The sequence below is a fragment of the Cervus elaphus genome, chromosome 19, assembly GCF_910594005.1.
Source record: "Cervus elaphus chromosome 19, mCerEla1.1, whole genome shotgun sequence".
NCBI classification, from domain to species: Eukaryota; Metazoa; Chordata; class Mammalia; order Artiodactyla; family Cervidae; genus Cervus; species Cervus elaphus.
Window position 1 is genome coordinate 43,632,284 of NC_057833.1, and position 17,821 is coordinate 43,650,104.

The following is a 17,821-nucleotide window of genomic DNA, read 5'->3' on the forward strand; positions in this document are numbered from 1 at the left end:
TTTTTGTATTTATCTATGCATTCATCTGTTCATTCACTTGTTCACTTATTCAATTGATAGTAATTATTGAATATCTCTCTACAATATGTCAGATATTATACAAGATACAAGGAGATATGAGAAAAATAAAAGATCTGTACAGCAATTGTGGAAAACAGTAGGGAGGTTCCTTAAAAAACTAAAAATAGAACTGCCATTATTGTTGTTGTTCAGTCACTAAGTCACGTCTGACTCTGCAACCCCATAGACTGTTGTGCTTCAGGCTTCCCTGTCCTTACTACCTCCTGGAGTTTGCTCAGATTCATTTCCATTGAGTCAGTGATTCTATTTAAACATCTCATGCTCTGCTGCCTGCTTCTGCTTTTGCCTTCAATCTTTCCCAGCGTCAGGGTCTTTTCCAGTGAACCAGCTCTTCCCATCAGGCGGCCAAAGGACAGGAGTTTCAGCTTTCGCATCAGTCCTTCCAATGAATATGCACGGTTGATTCCTTTAGGATTGGCTGGTTTGATCTCCAAGGGACTCTCAAGAGTCTTCTCCAACACCACAGTTCGAAAGCATCAGTTCTTCCGTGCTTAGCCTTCTTTATGATCCAACTCTCATATCCATACATGACTACTGGAAAAACCATAACTTTCACTATATGGACCTTTGTCAGCAAAGTGATGTCTCTGTTTTTTACTATGCTGTCTAGATTTGTCACAGCTTTCCTTCCCAGGAGCAAGCCATATGACCCAGCAATCCCACTACTGGGCATATACCCTAGGAAAACCACAATTCAAAATGAGGCATGTACCCCATTGTTCACTATGTCACTATTTACAATAGTCAAAACATGGAAACAATATAAAGGCCCAACAATAGATGGAATGGATAAAGATGTGGTACATATATACAACAGAATATGACTCATCCATAAAAAGGAACAAAACTGGGTCATTTGTAGAGATGTAGATGGACCTAGAGTCTGTCATACAGAGTGAAGTCAGAAAGAGAAAAACAAATATTGCATATTAACGCATATACATGGAATCTAGAACAATGGTTCAGATGAACCCATTTTCAGGAATAGAGATGCAGATGTAGAGAATGGACATGTGGACACAGGAGGAGAAGGGGAAGGGATAAATTGGGAGATTAGGATTGACATATATACACTACCATATGTAAGATAGAGAGCTAGCGGGAAGCTGCTATATAGTGAAGGGAGCTCAACTCCACGTTCTGTGATGACCCGGAAGGGTGAGATGGGGGGTGGGTATAGAAGGGAGCTGCAAAAGGGAACTGATTCACTTCCTTGTACAGCAGAAACTAACACGACATTGCAAAGCAATTATACTCTAATAAAGAAAAAGAAATAAAATGTAAACAAAGTAATCTAATCATGCATAAGAGACAGAGACAGATTTAAATCAATGTGATAATTTCTAGCAGAGAGAACAAGATACAATAATAAGGTAACAGAGTGTTTAATTCTACTTGAAGGAAGTCAGGGAGGCCCTCATAGAAGCACTGACTCCTTGAATTAATGTTTTACAAGGTCTGACAGGCATTTCCCAGGCACATGAATAGAATTTTATGAGAGAGAAGGGCAAAATACCTACATAAGGCCCAAAATAGTAAAAACATATTACAAACATAAAAAAAATGTAGAACAGAAGAAAGTTCTGTTTTGTGTGGTTAAAAGCACAGTGTGTGAGGGGAGGTTTGAGAGGGACTAGAAGCTTTGAATGTCACATTTCCCCCCAGAGCTTTGAACATGGTACTGATTTACCAAATTTTTGCTGATGGTTATAGTCCTTGGGATCTATAGCAGGCACTGTGTCCCTACACTGTCCCTTCTAGATATGGGACATCAAGCCTGGCTAAATCACAGAATAGCAATGCAGTGTTTCAATTTTCTCATTTCTTCAGACAAGGAAGATGAACTAATGTTTTAAGTGATTATAATGTGACTTCTAGAGAAGAGTGTGTATTGGTAAATGTCTAGACCACTACTGCTTTTTTAGCTTGTATTAAAAAGCTTGACTGAATATAGTACATGCGCGGTTACTCCTGTGGTATGTGTTTATCCTACTTAGGGAAGAAGTTGCCAAAAATGGGGGTTTCCTCAGCATTAAATTACTTAGTCCACTCATCACCTGAAATAGATGAGCACCATATTAAATGATCAAGGGAGGGGAAGGCATAGGTTCAGTGGGGAAAGATAAAATGTAAAAACTATAATATCACAGTAAACAGAATATTCTCTTTCTTTAAAAAATACAAAGAAAAATGAATACATCAGTTTGTAAAATTTGCTCATGATAATGTAGCAATTAGGATACAAACATATTTCTAAAAGCCTTGATAAAACTTTAAAGCTCTAATAATAGTATTATTGGTTTTTCAAGAGTATAGCCTGAGAAATTAAATCACTGAGTTCATTAAAGAAAGAAATTATATTCCAAATGGTCACTGCTACTATTTTTCTACTTTCAGGAAATTCTAGCCTCTATATTCAAGCAGTTTTTCTCTAAGTGCCAAGTATTTGTAATAGATTTTTGTTTTTGATAGGAAGTAGTACTATTGTATTTTCTGAATCTTTGTTCTAATCTGCTGCATTAAAAACAATCTCCCCTGAGTGAAAGGACAAAGAGCAGAACTGGCATCAACACACAGATCTGGGTCTAAATAAGAAAAGAAGCTCAGCTCATACCTTCAATAGGTTTTGGTACAAAATGTGATGAGGGCTTGGTTTTCTTCACTCTGTTCCCCTTCATAATCTGACCTTCCTTATTGAGTCCCAAAAACCAAGCTCGGCCTGATTCTTGCTGACGGTACAGTGTGGAAGAATAGATCACATAGTAGTTTTCAAACACAGATTCCTTAAATTTGCATTCTGGAGTGAAAACATCCTGCAGAAAGATAAAAAAGAAGAAATACAAAAGAGAGAAAGCTTTTAATAATATATCAGCAATAAGCCTGAAATATAGGCCCTCTGTTCAGAAAAAATGAGAAATAATTGCATGTAATTTCTGTTAGCATGTGGTTACAAAGATTTATCATACAAAATCAAGAAACAAGATTTCCTTTCTAAACAACTTTTTTACTCCACAGAACACAATTGTTCAAGCTTGAATCATTCCTTGGGCTAAACTAATATCATTCAATAATGTGCTCAAGTCCAAAATTAGACCTCAGTACAATGTTTATAAATTTAAGAGAATGGTTATTATGTATTTTTGTGGCCCTTAGCATGTAAAATGTAACACTGGAAATCAAAATATAACACTACCACACACATGCAGGCTTGAGCAGATGGTTTTCAAGGGAGAACCCTATATATTCATAAATCTGTTAAACAGCCAAAGCTTATAACATAAAATCGCTAGTATACTAGCTGTTTTCTTCATGTCAGTAACTTTCTGATTCACTTCTTTGAAATATTTTTTTACTTACTAATCAAGATTTCAGGTAAAGATACCCAGGAAAATATTACTATTACATTGTTTGATCTCTAATGAAACATAGAATGAGCAATTCAGTTCAAAAAGGAACCTTAGTAGTCCTCTACCTCATCTCTATCACTTGATAAGTGACCATCAAAAGGTTACATGACTAATATAAAGTTAAACAACAACAAAATAACTGCATCCATGCCAGAACTCGTATTTATCGCTTCATAATCTCAAGTTCACTTTTTCTGCCTCTCTAGTTCACCTTTTCTACTTGAGTCTTGTTCAGGGACTTATAATGAGATTTTACAATCAATAAAATTAAATTAAATTCTAACAAGCCAACTGAACAAAATGCATTTCATGGAAAGAAATTTCTCCCCTTCAAAGAGAAACAGAAGAAAAGCAAATGTGACTGCATCTTCTTCAGTAGTAAACAAGTAAACAATCCTTCAAGTAAACAGGAACTCTACAAGACAAACATATTCACAACAGTCACTCTTGTCTTCACTAAGTACTAGAGGAATCTCTTCCTTGTAACTCTTTCAGTCAAAGATGGCAGTGATTTAATGCAATTTCATATGGGGTTAAGTTACTGAGGAATATGTAGGACTAAAGCTGTTAAAATCATGTCCTTGGAGGTGATTCCTCCAGACTAATCCTGTAGATTTATCTGCAGAGAGCTACAGTGATGCATCTATGTGGACAGATGAAGGTCTTAGTGATAAAGAAACCACTGAAAGGACTCTGTTCATTTTATTCTTTTTTTCCATTTATTTTTATTAGTTGGAGGCTAATTACTTTACAATATTGTAGTGGTTTTTGTCATACATTGACATGAATCAGCCATGGATTTACATGTATTCCCCATCCGGACCCCCCCTCCCACCTCCCTCTCCACCCGATTCCTCTGGGTCTTCCCAGTGCACCAGGCCCGAGCACTTGTCTCATGCATCCAGCCTGGGCTGGTGATCTGTTTCACCCTAGATAATATACATGTTTCGATGCTGTTCTCTCGAAACATCACACCCTCGCCTTCTCCCACAGAGTACAAAAGTCTGTTCTGTACATCTGTGTCTCTTTTTCTGTTTTGCATATAGGGTTATCGTTACCATCTTTCTAAATTCCATATATATGCGTTAGTATACTGTATTGGTCTTTATCTTTCTGGCTTACTTCACTCTGTATAATGTGCTCCAGTTTCATCCATCTCATTAGAACTGATTCAAATGAATTCTTTTTAATGGCTGAGTAATATTCCAATGTGTATATGTACCACAGCTTTCTTATCCATTTGTATGCCGATGGGCATCTAGGTTGCTTCCATGTCCTGGTTATTATAAATAGTGCTGCGATGAACATTGGGGTGCACGTGTCTCTTTCAATTCTGGTTTCCTCGGTGTGTATGCCCAGAAGTGGGATTGCTGGGTCATATGGCAGTTCTAATTCCAGTTTTTTAAGAAATCTCCACACTGTTCTCCATAGTGGCTGTACTAGTTTGCATTCCCACCAACAGTGTAAGAGGGTTCCCTTTTCTCCACACCCTCTCCAGCATTTATTGCTTGTAGACTTTCAGATAGCAGCCATCCTGACTGGCGTGTAATGGTACCTCATTGTGGTTTTGATTGCATTTCTCTGATAATGAGTGATGTTGAGCATCTTTTCATGTGTTTGTTAGCCATCTGTATGTCTTCTTTGGAGAAATGTCTGTTTAGTTCTTTGGGACTCTGTTCATTTTAAATGGTTCAAAAATTATAGGCCCAAAAAATGAGACTAAAAAATATGAGAAGGGAAATGGAAAGGTGGTTTTATTAAAATAACAATAATATTTCAACAAAAATTATTATATTGATAATAAAAATATGATGTCACAGAATACTGTCAGTTTTAAGTAAACTTAGTGGCTTAAGAATCAGAGAAACAATTGACTATGTGGTGCCATTTCATATCTGCTAAGATGGCTATATCAAAAAAGGTGCATAATGAAAAGTATTGGTGAGGATTTAGAAGAACTACAATCCTCATCCCTTGCTGGTAAAAATGTAAATAATGCAGCAGCTGTGGGAAATAGTTTGGTAGTTCCACACAAGGTTAAACATCTAGTTACCACATGATCTAGTGATTCTACTTCTAGGTATGTACCTGTGAGAAATGAAGATATATGTGCATATGTGAACTTGTACACAAATATTCATAGGAACATTATTCATAATGTAGAAACAATTCAAACATCTATTAATGGATAAACAGATAAGCAAATGTGATATATCCTTAAAATGAAATATTATTTAGCCTTTTTTTTTTTATAAACTCAGTGATATTTTATTTTATTTTATTTTATTCATTTATTTATTTTTTCAGTGGGTTTTGTCATACATTGACATGAATCAGCAATAGATTTACACGTATTCCCCATCCCAATCCCCCCTCTCACCTCCCTCTCCACCCGATTCCTCTGGGTCTTCCCAGTGCACCAGGCCGGAGCACTTGTCTCATGCATCCCACCTGGGCTGGTGACCTGTTTCACCATAGATAATATACATGCTGTTCTTTCGCAACATCCCACCCTCACCTTCTCCCACAGAGTTCAAAAGTCTGTTCTGTACTTCTGTGTCTCTTTTTCTGTTTTGCATATAGGGTTGTTGTTACCATCTTTCTAAATTCCATATATATGTGTTAGTATGCTGTAATGTTCTTTATCTTTCTGGCTTACTTCACTCTGTATAATGGGCTCCAGATAGGGTACTGATTTATGTGACAATACAGATGAATCTCAAAAACATTAAGCCAGACACAATAGGTCACATGTTGTATGATCCAGTGTGTATGAAACGTACAGAACAGGCAAATACAGAGACAAAACATGGATTAGTGGCTGCCAAAAGCTGAGGAGATGGGTAAATGGGAAATGACAGCTTTCTTGGAGAGACAAAATGTATCCTGGGATTAGACTGCACAACTTTGTGGAAAAGAAGAATATAGTGTAAAAACATGCATTTTAGGGTAGGTGAATTATAAATAATTAAAAAAGAATAAAACAAAAAAAAGAAAGAGTCATAAATAAAAAAGAAAGAATCAGAGCAATGAAGTGACTAGAGAGAGTGGGGAGGGAAAATGAAACTATATTATATTCCTTGTCTAGCAACGCAAAACATCCTAAATTATAGTCCTTTGCTCTGGACAATGGGCTCTCTTATGACACTGTCTCAATATTATTAGGACAGAGTTTAACAATTGTCAGATATGGGAATCAAAGTGATTCAAATTAAATTTATAAGATAAATTAAAAGTCCTGGCTTCCTTCTAGTACTAGGTTAAAAAGAGTTAGAAAAAGCTAAAAATTCACTACAGATTTTACTAGCTCTATTTTTAAAAAACAAATCCAAATAATCCCAAAGCTTTTGTTCAATACTAATGAACCCTAGATGCTAAGGGACTCTTCAAAACTCAATGAATAAGTTCTACATATAAGATCTCAGACCTTATAGCAGGAATTAGGAGAAATATAGGGGGCAAGGAATTGTGTGTAAATACATCTTATCATACATGTAATACCTATTTAATTCACAGAAATATGAAAATTTGGAGATAGATAGAAAGCTGCTTAGTGATAGTTCAATTTGCTGCCTTTATTTAACAAAATAATGGAAGCCCATGATAGTGAAATAATTGCTTTATGAGTTGTAGGATAACAACAGCAGATCCAGGCCATGGGCTAGAACCTGGACTCTGGCTACCAGTTCAGTACTTTCTCCAGTGCCACACAATGCTTCATCCCTATTTTGCCAAGACTGCTTTAGGTGCCAAGCTGTGGATCGGAGGCAAGTCATCATTAAACCCACGCCCAGCTGGTATAGTTACTACGTTGTATTTCATACATACTTTTATTTAATAAATAGTGAGTTTCCATTTAGGTTTCCATTTAGTTTCAAAACTGTTTAAAGTCAGCTCCCAGAAAAGCAAAAGTCCAGAAAATTGGGCAGGGACTAAAATACTGGGGCATGAGCCAGTAATTAAGCCTGCAGCACAGACTGAGCCTTAAAATTCTGAGCTGGCAAATGGAGATCCCAGACAGAGCACTCCAGGTCATAATCAGATGTAACAAGTCAAGTGGAGTATCCCATTTAAAATTATAAAGAGGCGATTCAGAGTCAAAATTCAGAAATGAGGCAGTGATAATATCTGGCCAGTGGTGGGGCAGGGGAACATTTCAGGAGGGGAAAAAAATGGCAAAAGCTTCAGGCAGGCACTTCTGTGGGGGCACAGCCACTCTCCTAGAAATGGGGGGAAAGCCTTAAGAACACTGAGCTAACTTGGGCAGTCATTCTAAGCGCAACCTTTACAATATGTTCACAATTTTCATTTCGATATAAAGTCGGGCATCAAAGAATTTACATCCTTGTGACTACCACACTATTAGTGTAATGAGAAATCAAGAGTCTTAAACTTGAAATAGGAAAATTGGGGTTTTACTTCCAGACACATACATATTAGCTGTGGGACTTTAGTTAAGTGGTTCAACTTCTTTGAATTTAATATTTTCAATTGTAAGTTATTTTAAGGAAAATAAGATGATGGCTCTGAAAGCATGATGTAATTGTACTTATAGAATTAAAAAAAAAAACTTCAATGCACTATTATTCTTAAATTTTTTTCTTATGGCAAGAAAAACAGAATCAATCACGTAACTAGACATTTAGTTCTGTGTTTTGTCAGGTGTGTGTGTGCGCTTAGTCGCTCAGTCATGTCCGACTCTTGAAAACCCCATGCACTGCAGCCTGCCAGCCTCCTCTGTCCATGGAATTCTCCAGGCAAGAATGCTGGAAATGGTAGCCATTCTCTTCTCTAGGGGATCTTCCTGACTCAGAGATCAAACGCAGGTCTCCAGTACTGCAGGTGGATTCTTTAATATCTGAGCCAATAGAGAAGCCCCCAAATACTAAAGTGGGTAAGTGTATCCCTTCTCCCACACATCTTCCCAACCTAGGAATCGAAAAGGGGTCTCCTGCATTGCAGGCAGATTCTTTACCATCTGAGTCACCTGGGAAGCCCTGTATTTTTCATAGATGATTATATTTGTTCCAGCATCCAGGACCTCATACCGTAAATTAAGCTTTATCCTACACAGATTGTTCCCACTATAACTAAAACAAATAACATGTATCCGTATTTTTAAAAATCATTGAAAGTTTTTAACTTCAGCTTCAGTTTTCATTCCAATCCCAAAGAAAGGCAATGCCAAAGGATGTTCAAACTACTGTACAACTGCACTCATCTCACACGCTAGCAAAGTAAGACTCAAAATTCTCCAGCCAGGCTTCAACAGTACGTGAATTGTGAACTTCCAGATGTTCAAGCTGGATTTAGAAAAGGCAGAAGAACCACAGATCAAATTGCCAAAATCCACTGGATCATTGAAAAAGCAAGCGAGTTCTAGAAAAACATCTATTTCTGCCTTATTGACTACGCCAAAGCCTTTGACTGTGTGGATCACAATAAACTATGGAAAATTCTTAAAGAGATGGGGATACCAGACCACCTGACCCACCTCTCGAGAAATCCACATGCAGGTCAGGAGGCAACAGTTAGAACTGAACATGGAGCAACAGACTGGTTCCAAATAGGAAAAGGAGTATGTCAAGGCTGTATATTGTCACCCTGCTTATTTAACTTATATGCAGAGTACATCATGAGAAATGCTGGGCTGGAGGAATCACAAGCTGGAATCAAGATTGCCAGGGGAAATATCAATAGCCTCAGACATGCAGATGACATCACACTTATGGCAGAAAGTGAAGAAGAACTAAAGAGTCTCTTGATGAAAGTGAAAGAGGAGAGTGAAAAAGTTGGTTTAAAGCTCAACATTCAGAAAACTAAGATCATGGCATCCGGTCCCATCACTTCATGGCAAATAGATGGGGAAACAATGGGAACAGTGACAGACTTTCTTTTCTTGGGCTCCAAAATCACTGCAGATGGTGATTGCAGCCATGAATTAAAAAGACGTTTACTCCTTGGAAGGAAAGTTATGACCAACCTAGACAGCACATTAAAAAGCAGAGACATTACTTTGCCAAGAAAGGTCCGTCTAGTCAAGGCTATGGCTTTTCCAGTAGTCATGTATGGATGTGAGAGTTGGACTGTAAAGAAAGCTGAGCACTGAAGAATTGATGGTTATGAACTGTGGTGTTGGAGAAGACTCTTGAGAGTCCCTTGGACAGCAAGGAGATCCAACCAGTGCATCCTAAAGGAAAGCAGTCCTGAATATTCATTGGAAGGACTGATGCTGAAGCCGAGACTTCAGTACTTTGACCACCTGATGCGAAGAACTGACTCATGTGAAAAGACACTGATACTGGGAAAGATTGAAGGCAGGAGGAGAAAGGGGTGACAGAGGGTGAAATGGTTGGATGGCATCACCAACTCGATGGACATAAGTTTCAGTAAGCACTGGGAATTTGTGATGGACAGGGAAGCCTGGTGTGCTGCAGTCCATGTGGTCACAAAGAGTCGGACACGACTGAGCTGAAAGCTTCTAACAAAGACTTGGGCAGTCATGTACCTTCAGAAAAAGCTCTGAGGTTATAAAAATTATGTTCAGAATGACAATAAATCTAATGTGTAATGGAGACAGGCAGGTTTTGAGCCAAGGTGATAAAATCTTAGACTTTCTCAATAGATAATATGTAATTGAATTGAATTGTAATGTAATGTAATTATAATGTAAATGTAGTTCAATTGTAATTGAATATAATTGAAACAGAGTAAATAATTAGTATAAAGAGTGTTCTTTTTCCTTTTGTAAAACTAACTACTATTTGTGCTTATCTCATGAATAATATTTGTTTAAGTCTATAGTCCTGAGTGTCCAGTTCCACCTAGGTACATAGCAAGGCTCATAGAATAAACGGTTGTTGATGAAACAAAAACATCTCCATATGCACATCATGTGTGTAAATCTGTGAAATGCTAGGTTTATTTGTCACATTTACTACTTCAAAATCTTTCCAAATCTTTAAGTTGTTTAGCTTAAACTGACCTTGATTTCAGTAGAATATGAATATGACCTTTGATAGTGCTTTGGAATTAATTTTGAGCACTCACCTATTTTAGCAGCACTTGCACAACTTTTTTTGTTCTGCTACTGCTAAGTCACTTCAGTTGTGTCCGACTCTGTGCGACCCCATAGATGGCAGCCCACCAGGCTCCCCTGTCCCTGGGATTCTCCAGGCAAGAATACTGGAGTGGGTTGTTCTAACATTGTATAAATCATTATATGTCCAATTTTTTTCACCTTCCAAATGCCTATTCACCCTAGCGCTGTCTTGGAACACTCACCCATTTTATTCCAGACAATGAGTGAAGAATGAAACACTACTTAAGATCAAGGTCACCACTCAGGATCCTTTTCAGTCTCTGTCCATCCATCCAATTCTAAACTACTCTCTCCAGAATTATTCTGTCTGATCCCCATCTTCATAGTTTCATACTCTAGCTTGATTCTTCTCCTGTTTCTTTCTGTTCTTCTCTCTGTACTTAGATCACTGATATCCTACTCAGGTTCTGGCTTTTTCTATGAGTCTCAGGCTCTGCCACTGCACAAGATGAGACCCTTCCTTCTTAGCCAGCCTCTAACTGTGCACGTTGCCCCTCCATTTGAAGAGTATTCTCCTTTAAATGTATCATGAGGAACAAGGAGACAGAAATTTAGGGAATTTGATGGCTGTAAGGCTAAAATGTATTTCTTTCATGGTTGACTACCACTGCCAACAGTGTTTTCATCACACACTAATTCCTCTACATGCCCACACTTTCTAACCCTCAAACTGTACTTAGTTCAAGCTGTCCTCTCTACTTCTCTGTTTGGTAAACTAAAGAGAAATGCTCTCCCTTCGTTAGCTTCTCATTGTTTTACTTTTTTTTAGTATAATATTTAATGCACTTTGTCTTGTATCATAATGGTTTTTCTTGTTCCTATCCTAAACACTGAGAGCTCTTGCTCACAAAGACACAGTCCTTATCAGAAGTCCAGCATATGTAACACTCAATTTATTCTTGTTGAAGTAAATAATAAAAATATGTTAAGGAAACCACAAAGATTATGTGATAAGATGAACTGAGTAACAGTATTAACTCTTTCTTTATTGCATGATTTTGATTGTGCTATTTAATTTTTATATATCTTTGTTTTATCATCTATAAAGTAGGGGCAATAATTCTCATATTTAAAAACTTGATGAAGATACTTAATATCTGCCTTTTTAGCAAATTCCAAATATACAATATAATATGGTTAACTATAGTCACATTCTTGTACATTAGTCTCCAGAACTAATTCACCTTGCATAAACTAAAATTTTATACCCCTTTACCAACATCTCCCCATTTTTCCCTCCCCCAGTACCAACATTCTACTTCCTGCTTCTATGACTTTGACTATTTTAGATTCCAAATATCTAAATTCCACATATTTGTCTTTCTGCATCTGATTTATTTCATTTTCCCCAATATCTGACAAGTTGTAGCAAATGGCAGATTTCTTTCTTTTTAAAAGTTGAATTTCATATATATGCTATATACCCGTATATGTATATATCATCTATTATCTATTTATCATCCATCCATCACATTTTCTTTATCTATTATCTGTTGACCAGTACTTAAGTTGTTTTCTCCTCTTGGTTATTGTGAGTAATACTGAAATAAATTTTGGAGTGCAGATATTTAAGATCCTGATTTCATTCTCTTTGGATATGTTCCCAAGGGGTATTTCAGGATCACAAGCCAGTGTCATCACAAAACACACACACACACAAAAAAAAAGAAAGAAAGAAAATGGTAGCTATGGATATGCTAATTTGTTTGATGTGATGAGTATTACACAATGTATATACATATCAAATCATCAAGCTGTCAAATTTTTAATTGCCAACTCTATCTCCATAAAGTTGGAGAAATCCACCATGGGTTGCATTTAAGTACAGCTAAAATGAGATCACAGATAATGCCAAGTGTTGAAAAGGATGTGGTGCAACTGGGTCTCTCATATGTAACTGATGGTAGAGTAAATTGGTAAAACCACTGATAAGCTATTTGGCAGTATTGATATATATAAGTATATCCTATGATTGACAATTCTATTTTTGGATTTATACCCCAATGAAACCTGTCTAGCTATCTATTTATTAATCAATCAATCTATCTATTACTATCTTTATCCCCCAAAAGACATGTACAAGAATGGTCATAGGAGCACTATTCATAACAGCCCCCAAGTGGAGACAACCCAAACGCCTGGGTATGTAATATACTCTGACAATGAGACACTACAGAACAACGAGAATAAACAAGCTTCAACTATAATAACATGGATGATTCTCAACAACATAGTGTGGAGAAAAATAAACGAGCTACGTACTATTTATTTCAATTATATAAAGCTCAGAAGCAGGTAGAATTAATCTATTGTAGAATTCAGGGCAGCTATAACTTTGTTCACAGAGAGTAATCAGTGAGATGAAGCAAGGGGAAGACTTTGGGGTGCTGGCCATGATGTGTTTCTTGGCAAATCAGTTCCCCTCTTTGAATTTCAACTCCTTTATCAAAAAACTGAAGATACGTTTACTACAGACTCACGGGGCTATAAAGATCAAATTATATAACCTACGTACAAGCTATCTGAAGACCCATACAATTACTTGAAATCATTTCTTTTATATAGAAGACTCTGACTTTATAACTTAAAACATAAAAGTTTCTACATTTTATGGTGACAATTGCTTAGAATACATTTTTTGAGAGGAAAAGAATGCTATGTGATTTAACCACAAACACTTTTTGCTCCTTCTAGCTTTACTAAATGCATGTTAAAATGCATGCTTTCCAACTCAAGTAGGAATCCACGACTTGTATAATTCTGTATGGTTAATATAATTAAATGGTACCACAGTTATGCCTCATCTTCATCTGGTTCTTTGTAGAGCCCCATTTCTCTCTCACTGCTCCAGCTCCAATAACCCATAGGACGAAAGTGCACTGAATTAATGAATACTTATTGCGCTTCAGCCTCTGGTATCCTTGTTACTTCTCAAAAATAACAAGCACAAACCATCTCAAGTCCTACACAATTAATATTCTCTGATCTTAGAAACGTCTTCAATTACATATTAACTGGCTTGCTCCCTCATTTCCTTCAGGTCACTGCTCAAGTCTGACTATCTCAGAGACCTCCCCTGATTCCCTTACATAATTTAGCACCTCCTCCTGTCACCTTCTAATTCTTCACCTTGTTTTCTCCTTCACAACCGAACATTACCGGGATAAGTTTTATGAAGGTAATTACTGTGTTATATTTCCCTCAAATTCTCAACAGTCCTTGGAATTAAAAAAAAATCTACTCCAACAAAATAATATGATGAAAAGACATCCTGAGACCTGGGTTTTTATTCCTGTATATCTCTAATTTGTGTTCACATTGGGATGATTGTTTTCCTTCTTAGGCTCCTTGTTCCCCTGAATGAAAAAGTGTTGTTTGTTGTACAGGCTACCTAAAATGTTTTTTGACTTAAACCTTCTATAGCTTTATCATTCATATTAAATAGTCACATAATTTCTTGAAATTAAGCAATCAAGATAAAATTTTGTTATTTCAAAAATAGTGATTATTTACCAGAGAGAAATAGTAGTCATATATTGTTATTAAGAAAACAAAATGTACAAGAAAAGGTAATATAAGAAAATAAACTTTGCTTTTATATAGGTAATTATGACTATTTAGTCTCCTTATGAAATGTAAAAATTACTGATTTTTCAAACATATGCTAGATACAAGGAACTCTCTTGTTTTGATTTTTTCCTTTCCAATTGTAAACCAAAATCTAACCTCTTCTTAATGTTCAAACGCATCTTTCCTGTTCGCTGTAAACTTTGCTTATTGGGTTGTTTATAAAGAAGGAATCAAGTTTGACGATTCTTGCTACACAGTTTACATCCAACAATTCCAGAGACCCACAGTTCCTTTAGTCTTAAGCTTTGGATATTTGGCTGTGAAGCTTCTGGTTTGCTAATTTCATTAGTGACTTTTAGATGCACAGAGCTTAAAAATCTTTGGAATATTAACAGCGGCTTGTTAACTGTGTTGTCAGACATAATGATATTAAATCAAACAAGAGAACTATTGCTTCCCATCCTGACAAGAGGCAAAGAAAATGCTGAAATACATTATCTTAAATGAAGCATTTTTAAAAAACTGAATTGCTTTGACTAGAACAAGTCTAATTTTATAACTGAAAAAAACTGCCGATATGGGAATCTTTATATACTTTTGAGATATATATTTTTTACTGGAAAACTCCTGAGTTAATTTCTCTAAAAGTTCTTTGTTAACACTTTCTTTGCAAAATCTTACAAGGAAACAGGGTAGATTTATATCATCATAAAATAATGAAAACTGTAGTGTACTGGAAACATAATTTTGGAGGTATATAGACACAAATATTCATCTCCCTGATTTTTAAACTTGGACAAGTTACTTAATTTCCCTAAAGTTCCATTTTATCATCTGTAAATTAACACTAATCATACCTTCACTGTAAGGTTATGATTATTAAACAAGAAAGTGTAGGTATGCTTGGGACTTCCCTGTAGTCCAGTGTGGTTGAGACTTAACCTTCCAGTGCAGCAGGTTCGATCCCTAGTCTGGGGGCTAAGATACCACTGTGGCCTCCCAGCCAAAAAACCAAAATGTAAAACAGATGCAATATTGTAACAAATTCAATGAAGACTTTAAAAAAAAGGTCCACATCAACAACAACAAAAAAATCAAAAAGAAAAAAAAAAAGACAACAAGGTTATGCTAAACACAGTAGCTGGTATATTACTTTCTTTGCTTTCTCATTACAATTTTCAGGTGATATTTGATATCACAAATGAGAATGGGTTCCCCTGAGCAGTAGGTTGAGAAAAGTCACTTTCCTTATGGAATCTTAATTATGTGTCCTGAGTTTCTCTTCCTTGTAAGAGGCTAATCAAGGTTATACTGCTTAAGGTTCAATTTGGTCATCTACTTACAGGGCACACAGATAAATGTGACCATTTCTCTTTTTCTATTGGAGGATGTCTTTGACATTAATCTGAGATAAGTGATGTGATGATATTACTATCTAATGAGGTGTGATACAACATAGCCATCATTTGACTTACCCTTTAGCCAGAAGCCTGCAAGTCTAGTGGTGGAGTGAGGGAATTAGAAGATCAGTGGATAAGGAAATATGAAAGTGAAAGTGAAAGTTGTTCAGTCCTGTCTGACTCTTTGCAACCCCAGGGACTATACAGCCCATGGAATTCTCCAGGCCAGGATACTGGAGTGGGGAGCCTTTCCCTTCTCCAGGGGATCTTCCCGACCCAGGAATTGAACCGGAGTCTCCTGCATTGCAGGTGGATTCTTTAACAACTGAGATATCAGGGAAACCATAACGGAATATATCATGCTGCAATTTACTGTTATCACCAGAATTATTTCCAGAAGTCTGAATGTTCTAGAGACAGAAAGCATACATTGGGGGAACAATGCAATTCTCCAATTAAAAACATCATTAATTCTTATGAAGTGACCATGTACACAGTATGTAACCAAATACCCCTTTATGACTGAGTCTGAAAATCAAGTCAGAGGGTATATTGAATACTCTCAACACATTTATGTACGAGGCTGTGTGCCTCTGGTGCCTCAATCTCTGTCTTCCTTTCTGGGGATAAGGATGAAGGTAGGAATGTTTTCAAATTCCCCTATTTCAAGTTAAACAGTGTTATATCTTTTAGAAAGTCACTTTGAATACTCTAAAGGACCCCAGAAATATCAACTAAGCATAGAAATATGTTTTTTAAAACATGAAATTTCCCAATTTAAAAAATTTAATCTGTCAACTTCAATGAAGTCACAATAATCAATATCAAACAATTTCCTTTTATAAATAATTATAAAAGTGGACAAAGTTTTATAATTTTATAAAATTTATAAAATTTTATAATTTTATAATTATAAACTGGCTTTCTTCAAGGGGCACTTTTCAACCTTGATATGGGAAGGTGAAGTTGAAGTATAGCCAGTGGTTTTTTGAGCTATGGTATTAGAAACTGGAGTTTGGAACTACTAAGGGGACTTGAGTTTCTGCAGAAAGGTGCCAAAGAAAAGGAGACTGGTGGCATTAAGGGTAGGAGTCTATATGGGAATTTCCTGAGGGTCCTGTGTTTATGGAGAGACTGCACATGCTCAGAATGAGATTCCTCAAGCTAGCACAGAATAGCTACTGCAAGTGTGAGAACTGAATAAACATACCACAGCTAGGCGGGGCTGGAATATGATGAACTTCTAGACAAGCCAGAAAGGAGAGACTTCAACAAACACACTGGACATTTGTTGAAGACCTCAAAAGACCATGTTACTCTAAATAAGGTTTTCCTCCAACCCCAGACTAAAGACAGAAGCAAAATAATCAAGACCTAAACACACACACACACACACACCCTGACAGGATCAAGAAAATCTATTATTTTTTAATCTAAATGTCAGGGAAAAAGCACACTCATATTATACAAATATCAAACACATAATAAAAATTATAAAACATGGATATAAGCAAGGCAATGTACTCCATAATTAAGCAATCAACAGAAAAGACCATAAGATGACCCTGATGTTAGAATTAATAGACAGGATTTTAAAATAGCTCCTATTAATATGCTACACGACTTAAAGAAAAAGGACATAATAAGTAAACAAATAAAAAATATCAGTTAAAATTGGAAGTGATGATTAAAAGAAAGAAACAACCTTTCTAGAATTGAAAAGAACAATATTTAAGGGAAAAACACTGGATGTATTTATTGACAGATTAGAAACTGGCAAATAAAAGTATCCGTGAACCTGAAGACAGAGTAAGTGAAATTATCCAGGCTAAAACAGAGAGATAAATATTTAAGTCTCCCCAAACATAAAATAGAACCAGTAGCCACTGACAGTACCAAACTCTCTAGCTATGCTGAAGAAAAAGAAATAGAATTAAGTAGAAAAAAATGGTTAAAATTTATCAAATATGGTAAAAATAAAAATTTCTTCTGATCAACATCAAAGAAGTTTAATACACTCTGAGCAGGAGAAATAAACCAAAACTATGCTCCAAGCACATTATAACCAAACTTCTGAAAGATAAAGAAAAACTTAAAACGAAACAAAGAAGGTACAAAGACACATGAAACACAGGCAAACAATGGCAGCTAGAGGACAATGGAGGGAAGTCATTAAAATGCTGAAATAAAAAACAAATTGAATCTATAATTCTATATCCAGAACAAATATCCTTCAAAGCTGGTAAGATAAAGTAAAAATA

At 36.2% G+C, this 17,821-nt stretch overlaps 1 protein-coding gene across 6 annotated transcripts in view; it reads right to left on the reverse strand.

Annotated features, from left to right (window-relative positions):
- Positions 1-17,821, reverse strand: part of FGF12 (fibroblast growth factor 12) — a 585,576-nt gene that overhangs the window by 21,535 nt on the left and 546,220 nt on the right. For all 6 annotated transcript variants that reach the window (XM_043874199.1, XM_043874197.1, XM_043874196.1 and 3 more), the window contains one exon: positions 2,696-2,894. In XM_043874199.1, the coding sequence (XP_043730134.1) occupies positions 2,696-2,894 (199 nt within the window). The remainder of the gene's footprint in view (positions 1-2,695; positions 2,895-17,821) is intronic.